The sequence below is a fragment of the Dermacentor variabilis genome, chromosome 4, assembly GCF_050947875.1.
Source record: "Dermacentor variabilis isolate Ectoservices chromosome 4, ASM5094787v1, whole genome shotgun sequence".
Lineage (NCBI taxonomy): Eukaryota > Metazoa > Arthropoda > Arachnida > Ixodida > Ixodidae > Dermacentor > Dermacentor variabilis.
The window spans coordinates 150271128-150291379 of record NC_134571.1 but is presented as its reverse complement, the minus strand read 5'-3'; the positions used below and the strand labels follow the sequence as shown (position 1 = coordinate 150291379).

The 20252-nt window shown below is 48.9% G+C and overlaps 1 protein-coding gene and 1 long non-coding RNA gene across 2 annotated transcripts in view; one reads left to right on the top strand and one right to left on the bottom strand.

The window, feature by feature from the left end:
- The window catches only part of LOC142578009 (uncharacterized), a 33887-nt gene extending 14506 nt beyond the window's left edge, over positions 1–19381 (bottom strand). Inside the window, exon 1 of the long non-coding RNA XR_012827127.1 lies at positions 19208–19381. This is a non-coding gene — a long non-coding RNA (uncharacterized LOC142578009). The remainder of the gene's footprint in view (positions 1–19207) is intronic.
- On the top strand, positions 963–4209 carry LOC142577662 (uncharacterized). The gene is made up of 3 exons (XM_075687133.1): positions 963–1557; positions 3217–3406; positions 3479–4209. The coding sequence occupies exons 1-3, from the start codon at positions 1075–1077 to the stop codon at positions 4207–4209; spliced, it is 1404 nt and encodes a 467-aa protein (XP_075543248.1). The 5' UTR covers positions 963–1074.
- Positions 19382–20252: the final 871 nt, after the last annotated feature.

The window sequence follows — 20252 nt, the reverse complement described above, 5'->3', positions numbered from 1 at the left end:
ACGAATCGCAGCACGTAGTCCAGGCTCGCACGTCACCGCAATCCCAGTAAATACATGGGTTTACCGTAGCCAAGGCGATCATGCGTTGATGGACGTCCGGCAGTGCAGAATTGGTTGTGAGGTAAGTCGAAAACCACACGCGGACACAGAAAGAAACTAGACACGCTTAACATTTCAACGGGACGGCCACCACGGGATAGCGGAAGGAAAAGAGATACGCTAGCGCTTGGAAAACCGACAAAGAGAGGGCGGTGCGAACAAAGATATCGCCGACGAGGGTAAAAGTGTAGTATATTTTAAAAAAAATGATTTGCAATATTTGATACGGGTTCTATTTGGACCCACAATATTAAACTTATTTTTCCATGTTGGCAGAGTGCTTGAAGCCTGCTTCACATCCAGTGTGCGTCGGCCTGGTGTTGCACTATCTTCAAGATTGGGGAATAATTTTGATATCCGGACATCGATCCCCTGAAAACTAGCCATATACAGCTTCGCTTTAAAACGTACTGAACTTTGCCGAAGACAACCTGCTGCAGGTAGGAACGAAACAGACATTTCGCTTATTGCACGTGCTCAAACCTGCGCGAAGTTTCATTTTAGTTCAATTTCATTTCAATATTCTAATCGTTCCACAGTTGTCCTATATTTAGAATAATACTAAAAACAGCACATGTACGACCAATCCTGGAGTTGTCTTGACGGAATCGAGCCGTCTGCGCAGGCCTCCTAGAGACCAAAGTGTTGTGTGCGTGATGAGTTCGGGTTTCGGTCTTCGGGTGCGGATGGGTGCAGCCGCATAGTGGGAGTGTCCGGAACTACGTGTGAACGTTCCCCACTGTGCCGATGGGTGGCGCGACATCCCTGGCAAGCCCTGTTGTGGGACAGTCACATGGACAGTGTGTTCGCGCCAACGCCAAGTGAAGTAGTGTGCTCGCCATCTCTCCGAGAAGGCTACGTTCTTTATGTGTACTATGTGAGGGATAAAGTAATTTCCAGTACATAACATTGGCGACGAGGCGGATCACCCATGGCAGGGAAGCCACGAGGGCATCGTGGAGCATCCAGTGAGTCATGGCTGAGCACCAGCATGATTTTTCTGCACGTTTGGAAGAGTTTTCTGGCTCCAACTCGGCATCGTGGTTCGGCCGGCTACAGTTTTTCTTCGAGGCCAACGATGTGACTCACCCTGTCAAGCAACGAGCACACTTGCTTACACTGTGCGGTGCTCAAATTTACGACGTGGTTTATGCGCCGCTTCAACCGAAGACGCCCGACCATGTGAGCTATGCCGAGATTGTGGCCGCACCTCAGGCACACTACGACCCCCGTCCGTCCGAGGTATACAGTCGTGCGATGTTCCAAAGGCGAGATCAGCTCCCAGGCGAGTCGGTAAACGACTACGTTGCCGCTCTACGCAAGTTGGCTACGAGCTGCAATTTCGGCACGCTGCCGACTGCAACAACAGCAACGACGACGCCAACTGAGGGAACGGCATCACAGAACACCTATACAAACTTAGAGAAGGGAAACTGTACCTTCCACAGTGCTACGGAAATAAGCGTAGCGGTGGCGTCGTGAACTAAAGTATGTGACCACAGGTGGCGCTGTACAACAGCAAACGGAAACGGGGTTTTGCACAGTATGGTCGCTTTAGCTACTGGGTTCAGGCTGCTGCGCATCGATCGTGCTCCCGCCAGTTAGGTTGCTGTGTAGCAAACGTAGCGCCTACATATGTATGTAGGCGCTACGTTTGCCACGCAGCAACCAAACTGGCGGGAGCACGATCAAGGCGCAGCAGAATATATGTAGCGCTGAGTCATATCGAGTTAAGGCACACTCTGAACTGACTTTTAAGGGCATCCCGAGCGGTTTTTCGTTTATTAGGCCGCCGTTACCCCGAGTTGTGCCGCCGCGCTCCAGCTGTTGCATTTCGTGTAGGGCTACTGACAGAGTGCGGTTTCCAGGTGGCACGATGGCCTCGACTGGAATAAACGCACACACCAAAGATTGAGTAAGCTTGAAAATATTTTATTTGCATTTTACAAGTACAACAAAAAGCACACGTCTACGGATCCACACAAACGCGGTTACATAGTCAAGAACATAGTCAAGAAATGGCTCATTAATAAGGGTAGCACAAACGCACAAGAAAAAAGACCTAAGCTACCGAACGTACAGTCGGCTGCTAAACATAATAATTTCCCTGTCACCGCGTGTCACTTTTATACAGCATCTTCAGAGCACTACCAGGCCGGGTAATTTGGCGGAAAGAACGCAACAGCTTACGGCCGTCAGCTGCCTCTTCCTTACGGGTGTCATAATTATCCTAATCTCCGCATCAACGTCGTGCAAGTCCGCATACAGGTATCTGTATCTGAACCATATGTGCCAGCCTAATACATGTGTAGTGAAATTATGATAACCACTGCGTCTTATCAAACGTATTGGTTTTGCAAATGCGCATTACAGCTGACGGAACGACATACTGTAAGTGAAGCACAAGAGAACAAGGACAAAAGGAGGATGCAACACTTGAAGAAGAAGTGAAGAATTAGTAGGCGTACAGCAAACAAGCGATGACGGAGAACACACAATGATGCATCGGGTGTTCTGTGACATCGGTTTGCGTACTTACGGTGTTATGGAGATCAACGGCATAAAAACGTACCTTCAAGCGTATTCCGTCAACCTCCGCCGCATTCATTATGATAATCAACGCCTAAACAAAATGAGGCACTATTTTTTGCCAAGAGTAGACCTCTTTACAGCAAGTCTGTGTAATGACTCGCAGACGAAACCAGCATGTTTTCGAAAATGGTTTACCGCCGTAGTATTCGAACGCCAACGGCCAGGAAACACATCGATACCAATAGGCTGTCGGCTGTCGATGGTTAATCAAGTACAAAAACTTTGACGCTATGACTAAAAAGCAGCTTCAACAATCAAATTTAAAAAAAAATCAACTGCCTATTTGCCTGAGGTAAAAAAACATCCTTAGACACCTCGATTGTTCATGTCAATGGTTTCTGTAAATTAAAAAATTTAGCATGTTCAGCGCCCCTAGCAGAGAAAGCACAAATTAAAGTATTCGACCAAATTACAGTAGCTCCACTTGCGCGCTTACGCTGAAACGCGCCTCGATTGATCTTTCGCCCTCTGTGGCCATTTGTTGAACTTGAGAGTGTGCGGGGCCTGACGGCATCACCAACACAGCAGGGAGCTACGGGCTGCAATCCAACGCTTCTGCCATTAGATGTGGCGTTGCGCGATCGCTTCGTGTGTGGTCTCCGCGACCAGAATCTTCAACAGCGACTGTTTGCAGAGAAGGATCTGACTTTTTGCAAGGCTTATTATTTCGCTATTCGAGCGGAAAGCGTCGTCCAGCAGCAACGACAGATAAAAGGTGATCATAAAAAAAAAGATAAAAGAGATAAAAGTTCAGCACAACTATTTAGAAATAACTGCCGGAAACAAGGGCACATTGCCAAGGCTTGTATTTCCAGGAAGAAGGCTGAGAAAAAGACATACCGGCGTAGCATCTCCTTAGAAACTTCACTGACTGCAAAATTGACTAAAGAAACCAAACATGAGGTTTCAACGTTGCATGACCTCTGTGCATTGTCAGACGGATTCAGCACCCCGAAGTTTACTCTGACCCTTACAGTGCACGGCAAACCTGTGACTTTTGAGGTCGACTCTGGCGCAGCGTGCACCATGTTTAGCAGAGACACATTTCAAACCGTATGTCATGCACACCCACCCTCTCAGAGGCAGGACGACATACATCTGCGCACCTGGTCAGGTCAGCAATTGCAGGTTGTCGGAACGGCAACAGTAATGGTACGGCACAAGATCACAGCTTGCAAACTACCACTTCTCGTTGTCGAGGGCGCTGGATGCAGCTTGTTGGGACGCAATTGGTTTGACAGGCTGGACATCGAGCTTCACGGCATTCACCCGACAACGGAGGAAGGCAGTTTGACCGAGTTGCCACAGAAGCATGAAGACATTTTTCGTGAAGATACCACAGGACACACGGGTGAGCCAGTGCATCTGGAACTGAAGGAGGGGGCAAGCCCCAAGTTTTTGAAGGCATGGCCTGTGCCATTTGCCATGCGCGTATCTACAGAGGCACAGATTGACAAGTACGTAGAAGACGGTATTTGGGAGCCAGTCCAACACTCCCAGACTGGGCTGCACCACTAGTATGTGTGCGGAAAAAAAACGGAAGCTTGCGCGCCTGCGGTGACTACCGCTGTACAGTGAATGAGGCTGCGAAAAAGGCTTCATACCCTCTGCCCACAACAGAGGAAGTGTTTAACACTTTGAAAGGTGGCCGGGTTTTCAGCACATTGGACTTGGCTCAAGCTTACACTCAACTTCATGCGACTCCAGCGACAGCACAGATTCGCACAGTAAACACTACGAAAGGGCTGTACAAGGTAAACAGGCTTTCATTTGGTGTTTCAGCCGCCCCAGCCATTTTCCAGCGGTTCATAGAGACCACTTTGAGCGGCTTGCCGGGAGTTTGTGTTTGCGTGGACGATATCATCGTGAGCGGAGCAACAGCAAAAGAGCACAAGGACCGCCTAGCGTCAGTTCTCCAGCGGCTGGCTCAGGCAAACCTACGATTGTAAAAATCCAAGTGTCAGTTTTGTATGGCGGAGGTTAAATTCCTGGCTCACAAGATTGATGCAACAGGGATTCACACATCTGAGGAAAAAGTAGAATCTATCGTGAAGGCACCAGCGGCAACAAGTAAGCAGACACTGCAGTCATTTTTAGGCATGTTGACCTTCTATGATCGCTTTCTGGACACCGTGCTACAGTTGCAGCAACCCTGTATGAACTTCTGGCAAAGGACAAGACTTGGAAATGGGAGCAAAGGCATCAAAAGGCGTTTGATGAGCTCAAACGTTGCTTGTTGTCGAGGACTGTCCTGTCACACTATAACGAAAACAAGCCCCTCTTGATTTCATGTGAGGCTTCACCTTATGGTGTAGGTGCGGTGCTTGCTCAGCAGGACAGCCAAGGCAGAGAGGCACCGATTGCATTTCCATCCCGGAAATTGGGTGCTGCTGAATGTAACTATGCACAACTTGACCGTGAAGGTCTTGCTGTAGTCTTTGCAGCCACACACTTCCACAAGTGTATTGTGGGTCGAGAAGTCACGTTCGTGACTGACCACCAGCCGTTACTGGGAATTCTCGGACCACAGAAGCCAGTACCAGAAATGGTTTCGCCCCGAATGAAAAGGTGGTGCCTTAAACTGTCAGCATACAACTCCAACCTCCAGTATCGTGCCGGTAGTCGTCATCAGAATGCAGATGCGCTGAGTAGACTGCCTCTGCCAGACCGCATTGAAGAGCCTAACCCACCTGGAGACGTGCTCATGTTCGAGGCTTTACCACGGCCACCATTGACAGCTGAGGTTATGGCCACACTAACGCAAGAGGATCCACTTCTGGCAGAGGTATTTTCAGCAGTACAGAATGGCACCGTGCAGCGTCTGCAGGGAGACAGTTTCACCCCATACCGCAGAAGAGCCACCGAACTTGCCATCCATCGAGGATGCATCAGCTGGGGCTCAAGAATTGTCATACCCGAAGTAGCACGAGAACAGGCTATTTCATTGGTTCACGCTGGCCATCGTGGAATTGTAGCCATGAAAGCTTGTCCGCGCAGTCGTCTTTGGTGGCCTGGCTTGGACGCTGAGATCGAAACAGCGATCAAGTCATGCGACCAGTGCCAGCGCACCCATAGCGATCCAAAAAAGGCTCCAGTTCCAAATTGGACGCAGCCAACGACACCATGGCACACATTGCACGTAGACTTCGCAGGTCCGGTAGCAGGACATACCTCTTTGGTTGTTGTCGACGCTTTCACCAAGTGGGTGGAGGTCCGACCAGTGAACAGCCCGACATCAACAGCAGTCATTAGTGTGCTGTGCTCTTTGTTTGCCATATTTGGCATACCACGGAAGGTTGTGTCGGACAATGGGGCTGCATTTGTGCCTTTCGAGATACAAGAATTTTACCAGAGAAATGGCATTCGAAGCGTAATGTCAGCTCGTTACCGCCCTGCTACAAATGGGCAAGCAGAACGTTATGTTGGAGAACTGAAGAGGGCACTGGCCAGAGAACCATCCGGTTCGCCCAGTGTTCGCTTGTCACGTTTCCTCTTTCGGCAGCGTACCACTGTACATCAGTCAGCCGGGCTAACACCGGCTAAAGCCATGTTCGGGCGGGAGCTGCCAAACCAGTTGGACCTCATCATTGCATCGGAAGGACAGGGGGCTGCACAACCTGACCTACCCAAGAGTCGTCAGCTCATGCAAGGAGAAGCTGTATGGGTAAAACAATTCAGAAAGGGGCCAGACTGGACAGAAGGAACTCTGGTTAAGAAGATGGACCACAGATCCTGGCTTGTGAAATGCGCAGGAATAATTGTTAGACGCCATCTAAACCAGCTCAGGAAGCGCACTGGCGAAGTAAAGCTGGACAGACAAGCCTCAGCAACGCTCGCGTGGGGCATGGACAGTCATCCAGTGGAAACTACACCAGCTATGCCATCTTCACGTCCACTCTAATCCGAATCGAGCATACCGAAACGACCAGCAAGGATCAGACGGCAACCTACTTGTACAAGGCATCCTTCTAAGGGAGGGAAAGTGTTGTGTCCGTGATGAGTTGTTTCGGTCTTCGGGTGCGGACGGGTGCAGCCGCATAGTGGGAGTGTCCGGAACTACATGTGAACAGTCCCCACTGTGCCGATGGGTGGCGCTACATCCCTGGCAAGCCCTGTTGTGGGACAGTCACGTGGACAGTGTGTTCGCGCCAAGTGAAGTGGTGTGCTCGCCATCTCTCCGACAATGCTACGTTCTTTATGTGTGCTATATCAGGAATAATGTAATTCCCGGTACATAACGCAAACACCACTCATTGTTTTAGTACATCACAGTACTTTCACAATCTCTTTCAATCAGCACGCACGTATTAGGAACTACGAATTTAGATTTGCTGTGACATAGTTAGAAGCTTTAACAAGACTAACGAAAAAAGGGTGGGACAGGACAGAGCGCAAGTCTCAGCAAATGCATCACCACAAACTAGCCCAACCTGCTGCGTCAGCAGCGAATTTGGACTTCGAGCCCCTAGTGTCCTTCTGACGGTTCTGTTATATCTAACGTCTTACTGCGAATGTGTACTCTTCTCGGGTATTGTAAAAGGCAAGATAAATACGAGAGAAATCTCCATCGCGAGCGAAATGCGTTGCCATTAGGTCGCACGTTTTCTAGTGTCCTGGATCCATGACCAAAACCACGTTCACCACATTTCAAACTCATGTTGTGGAGCTCAATCGACACACGTGAATACCAACTGACTGTGGTTGCGAGCAGATCCCACCGTCCGTAAGTGCGAGGGCAAATCAAAAATATTTGCCCGTATTTTTCATAGGCAACATTACGGCCCGAATTTATCTGCCGGTAGCTCCGCGGGACGGCGCTGCTGTGGGTTATTCAAGGAAGCGGTTGTGCTACGCACGCCCGCGCGCGCAATCGACGAAGTGTGATTGTCCTATGGAGCAAGCGACGAACGCCGATCATAGTTCACCGGGAAATGCATCCCACGAATGAAGAAAGGTGTCTCGTGTTGAGAAGTATGAGGTGGTGGTGCTGGATTTGCAAAACGTCCTGAAAACATGTGGGGAACTTAGCGTTCGGGGAGGCCGCGTGCATCGCTGACTCACGACAACATGGCTGAGGAGCGTCTCAAATTTAGCCCTGCTATGGGACAAATGTGTGAGCTGGTACTATATGGGAAAGTCTTTGATTCGCTCTCATATATATATATATATATATATATATATATATATTACGCGCAAATGGTAACAGCATCGCATGCGTAAGGCGATTTAGTTCAATTAGTAAGTGCAAGTAATTTCCTATATGTTGTCCTTGCCTCATAATACATATCTATACATATATAAAATCGAGGAGAATGGAAGCAGAGGGGCTCAATTTTTTAAGTCACGATCCCATGAAACCGGCAAGCAAATAAGCTAAAGGAAGCACGGTTGCAGTCAGTTTTAATTTAAATTCAAATGTGGGATATAACGAAGAAAAGTGATATTAAAATGAACTGTGCAAGAGAATCACGATAACTTCATGTACGAATGACGATCGCAAAAGATGCCGCAAGCAGCACATAACTCTGCCACTCAGCTTATAAAATGCCTAAAGACAGGCTTCGGACGACGCATCTACTCTTCATAAAGTTTGGGTCAGCCGTTTAGGCGTGCTCCTTCTGACGACGAGGCGGCGAGATACCACCCCGATTACATAAGCTGTAGTGGAAGAGCAATGCACAGCAAAAAGACGGCGTCTCGACCACGTTACTGCGATTACATGAGGGATGATTACAGACAGAAAAGAAAAGGAAGGGGCACCAACTTGATGTGGTCTAGCTTGCCTTCCTTCAACTGAAAAGGGCGATTAAAGGCAGCAAACACAGCTGATAATAAAATTATGCCCTCACACTAGATAATTTTGAATGTTTCTACACTATGATCCTCTAGTCAGTCGCCTTAAAGTATTTCGAAGATCTCTTGTGGTTTTCTGGGCGAAAGAGCATTGAGGTCAGGCTTTCAGGACATTTGCTTCGATACCAGCTATTGTCAATTTCTGGCGTTAACCCCAAGCAATTTTACTGTAAAGTGAACACGGTGAGCTTCAGGCAAAAACTATAGGTTGTTCTGCTCTGACACATCTGTGCATTACCAAACAGCTGTTCCTTCAGGCCACTGAATCCCCATGCGGAATTATTGTGTTCACGCTCTCGTTCACTCTTGACTATCTGGCGATACAATGACCTTTCCACATGACATTTTGTGTGCGTCACATGAATAAACTTCGCTGAACTGATGAAGTTGAGAGGAGGTTAAGCTGCATCTACATTAATCTGCGTGAGTTGCATCTTATTCACTCGAGGTTGTCGTTCGTCGGGCTGAAACACAGTGACGTGTAATGGGAGGCGATGACGGTCAGACAAAGCGGAAAACTTATTCACGACGAAGTCACGACTGGAATGACTCCATGCATGTTCAAGGTCCCCATTATGTGTAGCCTTATCGTCCGACGTCTCACATTAGTTTCTACTTTCGCCAAATAAGCGATAGTTAAGCCTGTTCAGGCCTCTCAGTTAGGCCTCTGGGGGGGGTTCGCATGTCGGACTTCCGGGTGACCACTAGGCGAATTCCTGGATCTAAAACTGACAACAGCAACTCCAGGATTAGCAACAACAACAAGCACGAGCCTACATTACACTGCCACCATCCTTTAACCTAGCCCGGAGCCACACAATCCCCAAGAAAACCTCGAAACCCATCACCGAGTCTTTGTAGGCGGCCCTCTCACCCGGCCACCGTTGCAACTGATGAGCGTTTTGCTCTTCCGCTTCCGATTTCTTTCGACCGGTGTTATTTCTAATTGGATGACACTAATCGAAGCGCAATCGAAGCGCCGATAATGATTACCTTTAAGGATGTAGTTTTCTTACAATCATCTCCAATGTTTATTCAATATACAGTCAATAAAGATGCATCAGAGCACTCAGAACATTTGCCATTGGTCTTCTGCGTTGATAATGTCACGTGGTCGTGACGTCAAAGAACACAGTAGCAATACTGTGAAAGGCAAAACTAGCTTTTATTGGGTGAACGTGTGCCCACAAAACAGGCTACACTTTAAGCACAACGAGAGCGGCGAACCCAGTCGGCGATCCTCGAAAACCTGGTCAATGGGTCAAGCGCGTCAGATTTTATACATCATTCGTCGAATGTTCCAGACTTCCGATACATGCAGGTGCGTCCTGCGCTGTGCGATAACATTTGTTAGGTGGTGAAACGTGTCGCCCGATAAAGACAAGTACACGTGTCAATACTCCCCTCTTAAAAAGCATCGACCCGATGCTGCAAACAAACGAATGTAATAAAGAAAAGCACTCGTAGCAACGAAACCAACAATAAGGAAGTTCGTCAGCGTGCGTAAAAGGGCTTAAGACGCACTACGTGGACCACTTCAGATCGCGTCCGGCACCGCTTTGACTGCAATATGCCATCTGGCACGACCTCATAGTCCAGTTCGCCAACACGTTGGATGATCTTGTAGGGTCCGAAATGACGTCGCAATAGTTTCTCACTGAGTCTTCGTCGACGTATTGCGGTCCAAACCCAAACACGGTCACCGGGCTGGTACTCGATGAAGCGTCGTCGGAGGTTGTAGTGTCGGCAGTCGGTACGCTGCTGGTTCTTGATCCGTAGGTGGGCGAGCTGTCGGGCTTCTTCGGCGCGTTGGAGATAGGTAGCGTCGTCAAGATTCTCCTCCTCAGTGACGTGAGGCAGCATGGCGTCAAGCGTCGTTGTCGGGTTCCTGCCGTAAACCAGCTTAACTGGCGTGATCTGTGTTGTTTCTTGCACCGCCGTGTTGTAAGCGTAGGTTACGTACGGCAGGATGGCATCCCAGGTCTTGTGCTCGACGTCGACGTACATTGCTTAGCATGTCGGCGAGGGTTTGATTCAGGTTCTCCGTAAAACCATTCGTCTGTGGGTGGTAGGCAGTTGTCTTCCTGTGCCTTGTCTGACTGTGCTGAAGAATGGCTTGGGTGAGCTCTGCTGTAAAGCCGTTCCTCTGTCGGTGACGAGGACTTCTGGGGCGCCATGTCGCAGCAGAATGCTTTCGATGAAAAATTTCGCCACTTCGGCTGCGCTCCCTTTCGGCAGAGCTTTAGTTTCAGCGAAGCAGGTGAGGTAGTCCGTCGCCACGATGATCCACCTATTTCCGGACGTTGACGTCGGAAACGGTTCCAACAAGTCCATCCCTATCTGCTGAAAAGGTCGGCAAGGAGGCTTGATCGGCTGTAGTAATCCGGCTGGCCTTGTGGGTGGTGTCTTGCGTCGCTAACAGTCTCGGCATGTCTGGACGAAACGGGCAACGTCGGCGGTTAGGCACGGCCAGTTATACCTTTCTTGTATCCTCGATAGCGTCCGGGAGAAGCCGAGTTGCCCGGCGGTCGGATCGTCATGTAGTGCGCGCAGTAATTCTGGACGCAGCGCCGACGGAACAAGAAGGTAGTTGGCGCGGGTAGATTGTTACGAGTAGATTGTTTTGAAGCGTGAAGGAAGATAATCCGCGCTTAAATGCCCTGGGGACAACATCGGTGTGCCCTTCCAAATATTCGACGAGACCTTTAGCTCCGGGTCTGCCCGTTGCTGTTCAGCGAAGTCTTTCGCGCTTATCATTCCAAGGAAGGCGTCGTTATTCTGGTCATCTTGCGATGGCGGGTCAATGGGGGCGCGTGATAGGCAATCGGCATCGGAATGTTTTTGTCCAGACTTGTAGGTTACAGTGATGTCGTATTTTTGTAGTCTGAGGCTCCACCGCGCCAGTAGTCCTGAAGGATCCTTTATATTTGCTAGTCAACACAACGCGTGATGGTCGCTGACGACTTTGAATGGTCTGCCATAAAGATAAGGGCGAAATTAAGCTGTAGCCCAAACGATGGCGAGACATTCCTTTTCGGTCATAGAATAGTTGCCTTCCGCTTTTGACAGCGACCGGCTAGCGTAAGCTATCACCTGTTCGACTCCGTTTCTCCTCTGGACTAGAACGGCTGCGAGACGTAGGCTACTCGCGTCAGTATGGATTTCTGTATTGGTGTACTCATCGAAGTGCGCAAGTACCGGCGGCGACTGCATGCGCAGTTCTTCAAATGCGTCGGCCTGCGGCGTTTCCCACATGAGGTCAACATCACATTTAGTTAGATGTGTCAACGGCTCAGCGATGCGTGAAAGGTCCTTGACAAAGCGTCTGTAGTAGGCACACATGCCAAGGAATCTACGCGCTGCCTCCTTGTCGATGGATTGCGGGAACTGTGCGATGGCAGCTGCCTATTGCGGGTCTGGACGGACACCATATTTGCTGATTACGTGGCCTAGGAACAGAAGCTCATCGTAAGCGAAGTGGCATTTTTCCGGCTTCAGAGTAAGCCCTGATGACTTGATGGCCTCTAGTAGTGTCGCAAGCCGCCTGAGGTGATCGTCGAAATTTCCGGCGAAGACGACGACGTCATCCAAGTAAACGAGACAGGTTTTTCACTTTTATCCTTCTAAAACCGTGTCGATCACGCGCTGGAACGTTGCAGGCGCCGAGCACAGTCCGAATGGCATAACCTTGAACTCGTAGAGGCCGTCTGGGGTGATGAAGGCCGTCTTTTCGGGATCTCTTTCGTCGACTTCTATTTGCCAATAGACAGACTTTAGGTCTGTCGAGGAGAAGTATTTAGCGTTGCAGAGCCGATCCAATGCGTCGTCTATTCGTGGGATAGGGTAGACGTCCTTCTTCGTGATCTTGTCCAGACGACGATAATCGACACAGAAACGTAGGGTTACGTCCTTTTTCTTCACCAAGACTACAGGAGATGCCCAGGGGCTTTTGGACGGCTGGATGATGTCGTCTCGCAGCATTTGGTCGACTTGGTGCCTGATAGCCTCACGTTCTCGTGTAGAAACTCGATAGGGGCTTTGGCGGAGTGGTCGAGCACACTCTTCGGTTATTATGCGATGCTTTGCGACTTGCGTTTGTCGAATCCTTGATGACGTCGAAAAGCACTCTTTGTATCGTCGAAGTAAGCGTCTCAGCTGTCGCCTAATCATGGAGAGACTGATTTATGTCGAAGTCTGGTTGGGGAACTACAGTCGTCGGGGTACATGCGGCAGAATCCGAGAGGACGAACGCATTGCTGGTCTCCAGAACTCCTGGCTGACGTTTGTGAGCAACACTTTCGCGTTTTGTCCGTGCATTCGAGCGATTCCTATAGCGACGCAAATTTCACGGTCGAGCAGTAGACGTTGGGCGCCTTCGATGACGCCTTCTACGTCAGCGGGTATTTTGGTGCCGACCGAAATAACAATGCTCGAGCGAGGCGGGATGCTTACTTGACCTTCGAGCACATGCAAGGCGTGGTGACTACGAAAGTTTTCCGGCGGTATCGCTCGATCTTCCGACAGCGTTATCGATTTTGACTTCAGGTCTGTGATTGCACCGTGTTGGTTCAGGAAGTCCATGCCGAGAATGACGTGTCGTGAACACTGTTGCAGGATAACGAACGTGGCAGGGTAAGTCCGGTCATGAACAGTAATTCTAGCCGTGCAGATTCCACTCGGCGTAATCAGGTCGTCCAGCGGTTCGAATTTGAGGGCCTTCCAATTCAGTTTTAGCTTTCTTCAACTGGGCGGCGATGTGTCCACTCATTATGAAGTAATCGGCCCCTGTGTCCACTAAGGCGGTAACTGCGTGGCCGTCGAGAAGCACGTCGAGGTCGGTGCTTCTTTGTCTGGCGTTTCAGTTAAGTCTCGGTGTCGGATCACGGCTGCGTCGTGTTGAACTGAAGCTGGAAAGTCGAGTCTTCAGGTCGTCTTTCGTCGTCGTATTCTTTGCTTCCAGACTTCGTCGGGACGGCGGCGTGTCGTTATGTCGTCGAGGTAGTTTCTTCGGTGCTTTCGTAGGCTGCGGAGGTTGTTCGTCAGTTCGACGAACAGCAGCCGCACCTCCATCGGTTGCTGCTTTTAGTTTTCCGGATATGGGCTCGCTGACCGGCCCAGGGCTGGGCCGGTGTATGGTCGGCGCTGCGGCGACAGGTAGCGGCCTGGTGACGGCGAACGGGACGGTCGTCGAGGGTTCCACTGTGTGGCGGCGAGGTAGTCGGCGATATCGCGAGGTCGTTCGCCAATCTGTGGTCGCGGAGCGTTGACGGCGAAACCTCCCAGTCCCATTTCCCGATATGGGCCTCGTCGGTAGACGTGACCCGCTTCTCCGCTGTGTTTGCAGAGCGGGTGGGGGTCAGGAGCGCGCCAAACATCTGTCTCCCTCGGGTAGCTGCGCTGGGCGACGGTAGGGCGTGCAGGCGGCGGCGGTGGCGGTCAACGGAATTGCGGCGTTACGTGGCCCTGGCGCGGTCGTGGAGGGCTACCTTGACGGCGGGCGACGGCAGCGTAGGTCATCGCTTGCGGCTGAGGCTACGGCTATTCAGGAGCTACTCCGAGTTGTTGTTGGAGCTGCTCACGTACGGCGTCAGCAATCGAAGCCACTCGAGGCTGTGATGATGGGAACAGCTTGTGTAGCTTCTCCCGCACGACCGCTCGGATAGCCTCGCATAGGTCATCGGTGGCCAGTGATTAATCTCCGGCGTAGTTCGTCGAGTTCGTGCGGCGGCCGAATTGTCGGCTTCGCATCTCGAGTGTCTTCTCGATGCTGGTGGCCTCGCGAAGAAACTCGTCGACGGTCTTGCTCCTTCACACCGCGCATGCGTAGGCGGACTTTCTTCTCCTCGGGCATTTCAGGGTCGGCGTGGCGGAACAGACGGCCCATTTCCTCCGTGAGGATCGCGTTTGTCTCATTAGGTAGCTGCACCCGGGTTTCTAATAGCGCTTGGGCTCGTTCTCGGCGAACGACGCTTGCGAATGTCTGCTGGAAGCCGCTTCGGAACAGTTCCCAGGTGGTTAAGGTGGCTTCTCGGTTCTCGAACCACACCTGGCCGCGTCTTCCAATGCGAAGAAAACATGTCGCAGTTCGTCGTCGCTGTTCCAGTTGTTAAATGTAGCGACTCTCTCATACGTCTCAAGCCAGCTTTCCTGGTCCTCGAACGTTGAACCGCGGAACGTCGGAGGCTCCCTGGGATGCTGTAGCACGACGGGGGACGCTGGGGCTGCCATTGGGGTGGACTTGGTGGCGATCTTCCTTGTCGTCTCAGGCAAAAGTCTGTGTTCCGGGGGCAGTCATTGCAGCCTGCGGCTACCTCGCTGGTTCTTGGCGACGTTGGTGTTGTCGTCCGCGTGGGGGCTTGGGTCACGGCTATGTGGGGGCGTCCGGTACATGAACGCAAAGCACCTACACCAGATGTTACGTGGTCGTGACGTCAAAGAACACAGTAGCAATACTGTGAAAGGGAAAACCAGCTTTTATTGGGCGAACCCGTGCCCACAAAACAGGCTACACTAAAAGCACAACGAGAGCGGCGCACACAGTCGGCGTTCGTCGAAGATCTGATCAACGGGTCAAGCGTGTCTGCTTTTATACATCAATCGTCGAATGTTCCAGACTAATCACTGGGACCCGCGTGTCTTCCACAAAGTTCTACATTATTCGTGTCGCGCGCACATGCAAGCAGTTTACACAAGGTTCGGTCACAGACAGCGGATGGAACCATCGATAACCTTCCAGAAACTTCCGATACATGCTGGCGCGCCCTGCGCTGTGCGATAACATTTGTTAGACGGTGAAACGTGTCGCCCGATAAAGACAAGTACACGTGTCAATATGTATTCAAGTTCACGTGTCAGTACACGCGTCAGTTCGGTACACGTGTCAATATGTATTCAAGATCGAGTGGGAAGACGCAATAGCGTGTTCTTAATTCCACAAGCAAAGACTGATTGCGCAAACCGAAAATGCGTGTTATGGCGTTTGGGGTTAAACAATATACCCTGTGTTTATCAAGGGCCTCACATTTTTTGCTTCCTACAAACCCGCCACCTATTACCTGCAATGGTTCACTCAGATGATCTTTTTCACAGCGCTCAGTGTTTCATGAAGAAAAATAAACCATGAAGGCCACTATGGTGGGCTCGTTACGTTTGATATTCTTTCAATTGTACACGAGCACGTTATGTTTTAAGAAGTCTTTTAAGAAATGCAGCCATCTCGAGAAAGCAGAAAGGCGTCGATCAAGCCAGTTGTAACACTGACATGTAATTTGTTCTGAAACTACCTACACAACAAAGGCCATAAAATTTTAGCAAACCAAGATACAGGAAGACTTCATGGAAAAACGATGAGCAAAAATGGAGCATGCTTTGAAGATAAGTTGTGTACAGATTTTTGCAAAAGAAAACATATTTGCGTTATCTTTCGGGCGAACATTGCGTGTGGTAATATCTTCCATCAGACACACAAAAAGTTGTTAATGTCTGTTTGTTGTCATGCAAAACGTAAAAATTGTTATTGCAGGCACATCGCTCAAAGCGTTGGGAGTACCTCAAAAAATCCTGAAGCTACGCTAATAAACCGTGTTCGAAATAATAATTTTCCACGTTTTCCTGGTCACTATCCTCAGTAGTCGACTTGCGCCGAGCACTTACAAATCCTTATAAAACATTCAAAATTGTTCTAGTTTTTTACTTTGCTCATGGATACATTCTTCTAGCACACAAATAACTGACACAGTGAGCAGTATTGTCAACGGCGGTATAATACGTCCTGGCAAATCAAACGTTCGTTTTTCTTCATTCTTTTCAGCAGGCTTTAATATGAATTCTTTCGTCGATGCTTATTTTGCTTAGAAGGGCCTGCGCCCTTCTAATCGGAGTAGGGCCAAGCCCCACTCCGACTGCGTCATTCGAACAAATGTCAAACGCACGATTGCATTTAAGAGAACACCACTGAAACAATTTGAACGAAATTTGTTGCACAGCGGAAAATGTCAAACTGTAGTGACAAATTCGAGTAACGTTTCTTAAAGGGAAGCTGAAGAGTCTGTCGAATTCAATAAGACGCTCATATACGGATGCGGGAACCTTATAAACCATGTAGGTAAAATTTGCGGGGTTTTTTCAATTAGAAGCGACGTAATCGTCGGTTAAAATTGCGCTGTAGCTCCTCCCCCTGTCGAATGCCGCGCGCTGCTTCTGACGTTGACGATGCGAGCGGAGACCGGAAACCGCGGTGTTGTGACGTCAACTCTAGTGTTTTGTTCCTTCGCAGCCTGCGCGACCATGCCTGACAGTGCATGTTTCTCCGTGCGTGCCATCGTAATCTGCTTCGATCGACCCTGCATTCCTTTGTTGGTGCGCCTGCGTGTATGTAGAGTGGTAGCATACGGCCAGCCCTGCAATTCGGCCTGAGCAGTTGCTGTATATGGCCACAGAATGAGAGAGGACTACTTGCCACTAGCAGGCTTTTTAAACGCAGCGCGAAAAGATCGGAGCAACGAAAACAAAGACGGCACGAGTGCGGACTGACTGATGACAACTGGTGCTGGAAGGCCTTATGAATACACGAACTCGCCCAAACCTGAATTTTGATTTACTGCGAGCTCCTTCGTGTTAGCACGCTCAACGGAAGGTGCATGTTTATCTCCCGCCCTTGACGCAGGTTTCGTCGCAAAGTGCCGCGAATTTTCTATTTGCACGTGAGTTCTAAAGCAGCCTGCATGCAGCTACCATAACGCAGTGCAAATGTAAAGTTTGCATGTGCTGGAAAGTCGGCGCACGCCAGGACGCTACGCTCCCCCCTTCTCTCGCGCACAGGGAGAAACCGACCGGCTCACGTAACCGACGGAATTCGCCGCCTTTACGACTTCGGTTACGAGTAGTGTGCGGATGGCGCACATATGAAGATCACTACACGTACTACATGAACCGGGAAGCTTTTCACGCGTTTAAACCGTCTTTGTAGATTGCCGACAGCTTTGGACTGCGCACAAATGCCGACGATCGCATCCCCGATTACGTTCCACGAGGAGGCATGCAGAAACACACTACAGTTGTTTGACCGGAAACGAGCTGACGAGATCGGCGAAAGATCGGCGAGATCACTAGATCGCTTTGCAAAAAACATACCCACCAAAGAGCATTTCCAACACAAGGAGATCCCAAGACTTCGCTTTCGTTCGCGTTGAAAGCACTGCTCGCACCAGCATCGTTTGCTTTTTCGAGAGGCCGGCTCTTCGCAATCGGCTCGTACATGTAGGGAGTAACGCCGAACTCCTCAGAAAAACGCAGTCTCTAAATTTTCTATTACCTCTTAATTTTCCATTACAGCACCAACCTACCTGGCACCGCGCTTCATGTGTAGCGGCAGCGGTCGGTCACTAGAGTTGACGTCACGAGGCGCCCGACCAATCACAGGCGGAAACGAGACGCGCGAGCTGGGCGTGTCCGCTGCTGCACTTTTCGTCGAAATAAAATATATTTGCGCTTTCTTTCGCTCAATTTCGATACGATATTCGAATTCGGAGGGTTGAAAACCATTATGTACACATGTTCACTCATTTTTTCTGGAAGACCTTTCAGCTTCCCTTTAACCTACGATTTTAACGGTAATACGGAAGATATCAAATAAAAAGAAGAAAACGTGAAATTTACAAATTCGTGCTTACACTTAAAACAGATATCGCAGTTGTGTTATGTCCATCTATTGAAGGATTCAAAGCAAACCATTTCATACGCGTAAATGTACAGCTTATATGAACTGTTTCCGATAATTTCGAGGGTATCGCAAAAGTCGTATTATACCCTAAATAGGTTATAATGGTGTAAGATGCATCCATTTTATGCGCTCTAAATAGAATAATCAATGCAGTTTAACGAGTGTATTATGTTTCTCAAAGTGCAGTTGCATGGTTATTAACTTGAAAGTTGAATTTTGCAGTTTTCCAATCTTGCAATTGTTTATGAAAAAATTCAGGATCTATATAGATCATCCGTTTCCTACTGTCACTAAATTCGAGCGTTTTCTTTTAAGTACTGCAAACAGTGAAATACGGTCCAATGATTGCGGAGAAAAATTCTTTCTAGGTTCGAATATATATAAGAAGGACCTCCCAAAGCAACGCGCCACTTTCGCTTAATGTCTCTCTTATTTCAGTAAGTTTTTTTTTATTGCTAGGCCGTCTGCCGTTGAAGCCAGAAGTAGACACACCCTTGCGATGTTTTCCATTAAGCAAATGTTATTTCTTCTTGTGTATCTAATGAGAATTTCCCCTGCCTAATGCTTGCTAGCAGTCAAGGGTGACTGTACCAACCTAGTGCCGTACGTAGTGCAACGTAGTGATGTAGTGCTGTACCAACGTGTACGAAATAGTATCAATGCAGAGTCGCTTCATCTTATGTGAATACTCTTGCAAACTTGTCTTACGGTAGAAAAGACGCGAAGCCATTGGGAGGAACGACAGGAACGGAAAGAGAAACGTTCTTTCACACTCAGTTCATTTCCCCGCATGTCTTTGAGATCTTTTCACCGGAAAGCTTACGAAAGATCTAGCCAGCGACAATCGCATATCCTACTGTTCTACGTATATCACTTCAGGCGTCGAAGACACATTAATCCCGTTCACAACATACGACACTCGCTACCAAGTCCTAAACATACCAGACAGGATGCATAGGCACAGCAGAAAAATTGTTGGATTCATTCTCGGGCCACACCACCTGGAGGTATAGGTATCCTTCAAAATGCCAGGATCGGTGTCATATGCTCGGTGTATGAAAACTACGCTTCGCCGTCAGGAGCACTTCAGCAGAGCGCTTACGTACGTTAGTGGAGGTTTCGTGGCATTCAGTGCATCTCTTTTAAAGAACTTTTTGCAATAAAGAAAATATAAATAATATTGTGCTTCTTTCTTTGTTTTCTAGAAGCACTGATATTGCCAACAATTAGGAAGAAAAGTAAGGAAGGTGCTTTTGTTCAGCCAAGTATGATAGAGCTGCATTCATAATTAATACAATCGCGCTTACTTTCTTTATCTATTGTTCATTTGCATGTCATTGAACCTCTCGGCCTAAGAATGTAAATTATATATCATATATGTTGTTATGAAGCCCCTCACGATCGCATTGTGTGTCTGCTGTATACAATTGATTTATTAATCAATTGATGGCTTTAGATGGCTCATGGGTTGAAAAATCCGTTTTCGGCATAATGGTACCAAATTTTAAGCTAACCATCTTGGAGATATGGCATAACCGACGATATAATAAATCGGGATTCCAATTGAGATCGTCAACGCCAAGAGTCAAACCCACTATCTTTGGTGACAGTCGAATCCTCGACCTTTGGTGGGAGTCTAACCCACGAACGTTGCTGTGAGGCGCACTTAATTCAGGCACTCCGACCTACACACCAAGTTGGAGATATGGGCTATGTGACCGTATCTCCAAGTTGAATTTCAATTGACATCGTAAATGTCGCGAGGCGAACCCATTACCTTTGCTGTTAATTAAGGCGAGATTAGTTAAGGTACAGTTAAATGTAGAGTTAAGACGCTCCTCAACAAGTATTTTCGTAGGAGTCACATCCGCGAGATTTAGTGTTAATTAGGTGAACTTAATTAAGGTTGAGGTAATTAAAGCAGTTAAAACCACGACATTTTGTAGCACAAAGCGAGCAATAGGAAGTAACAACGCATTCAAAAGAA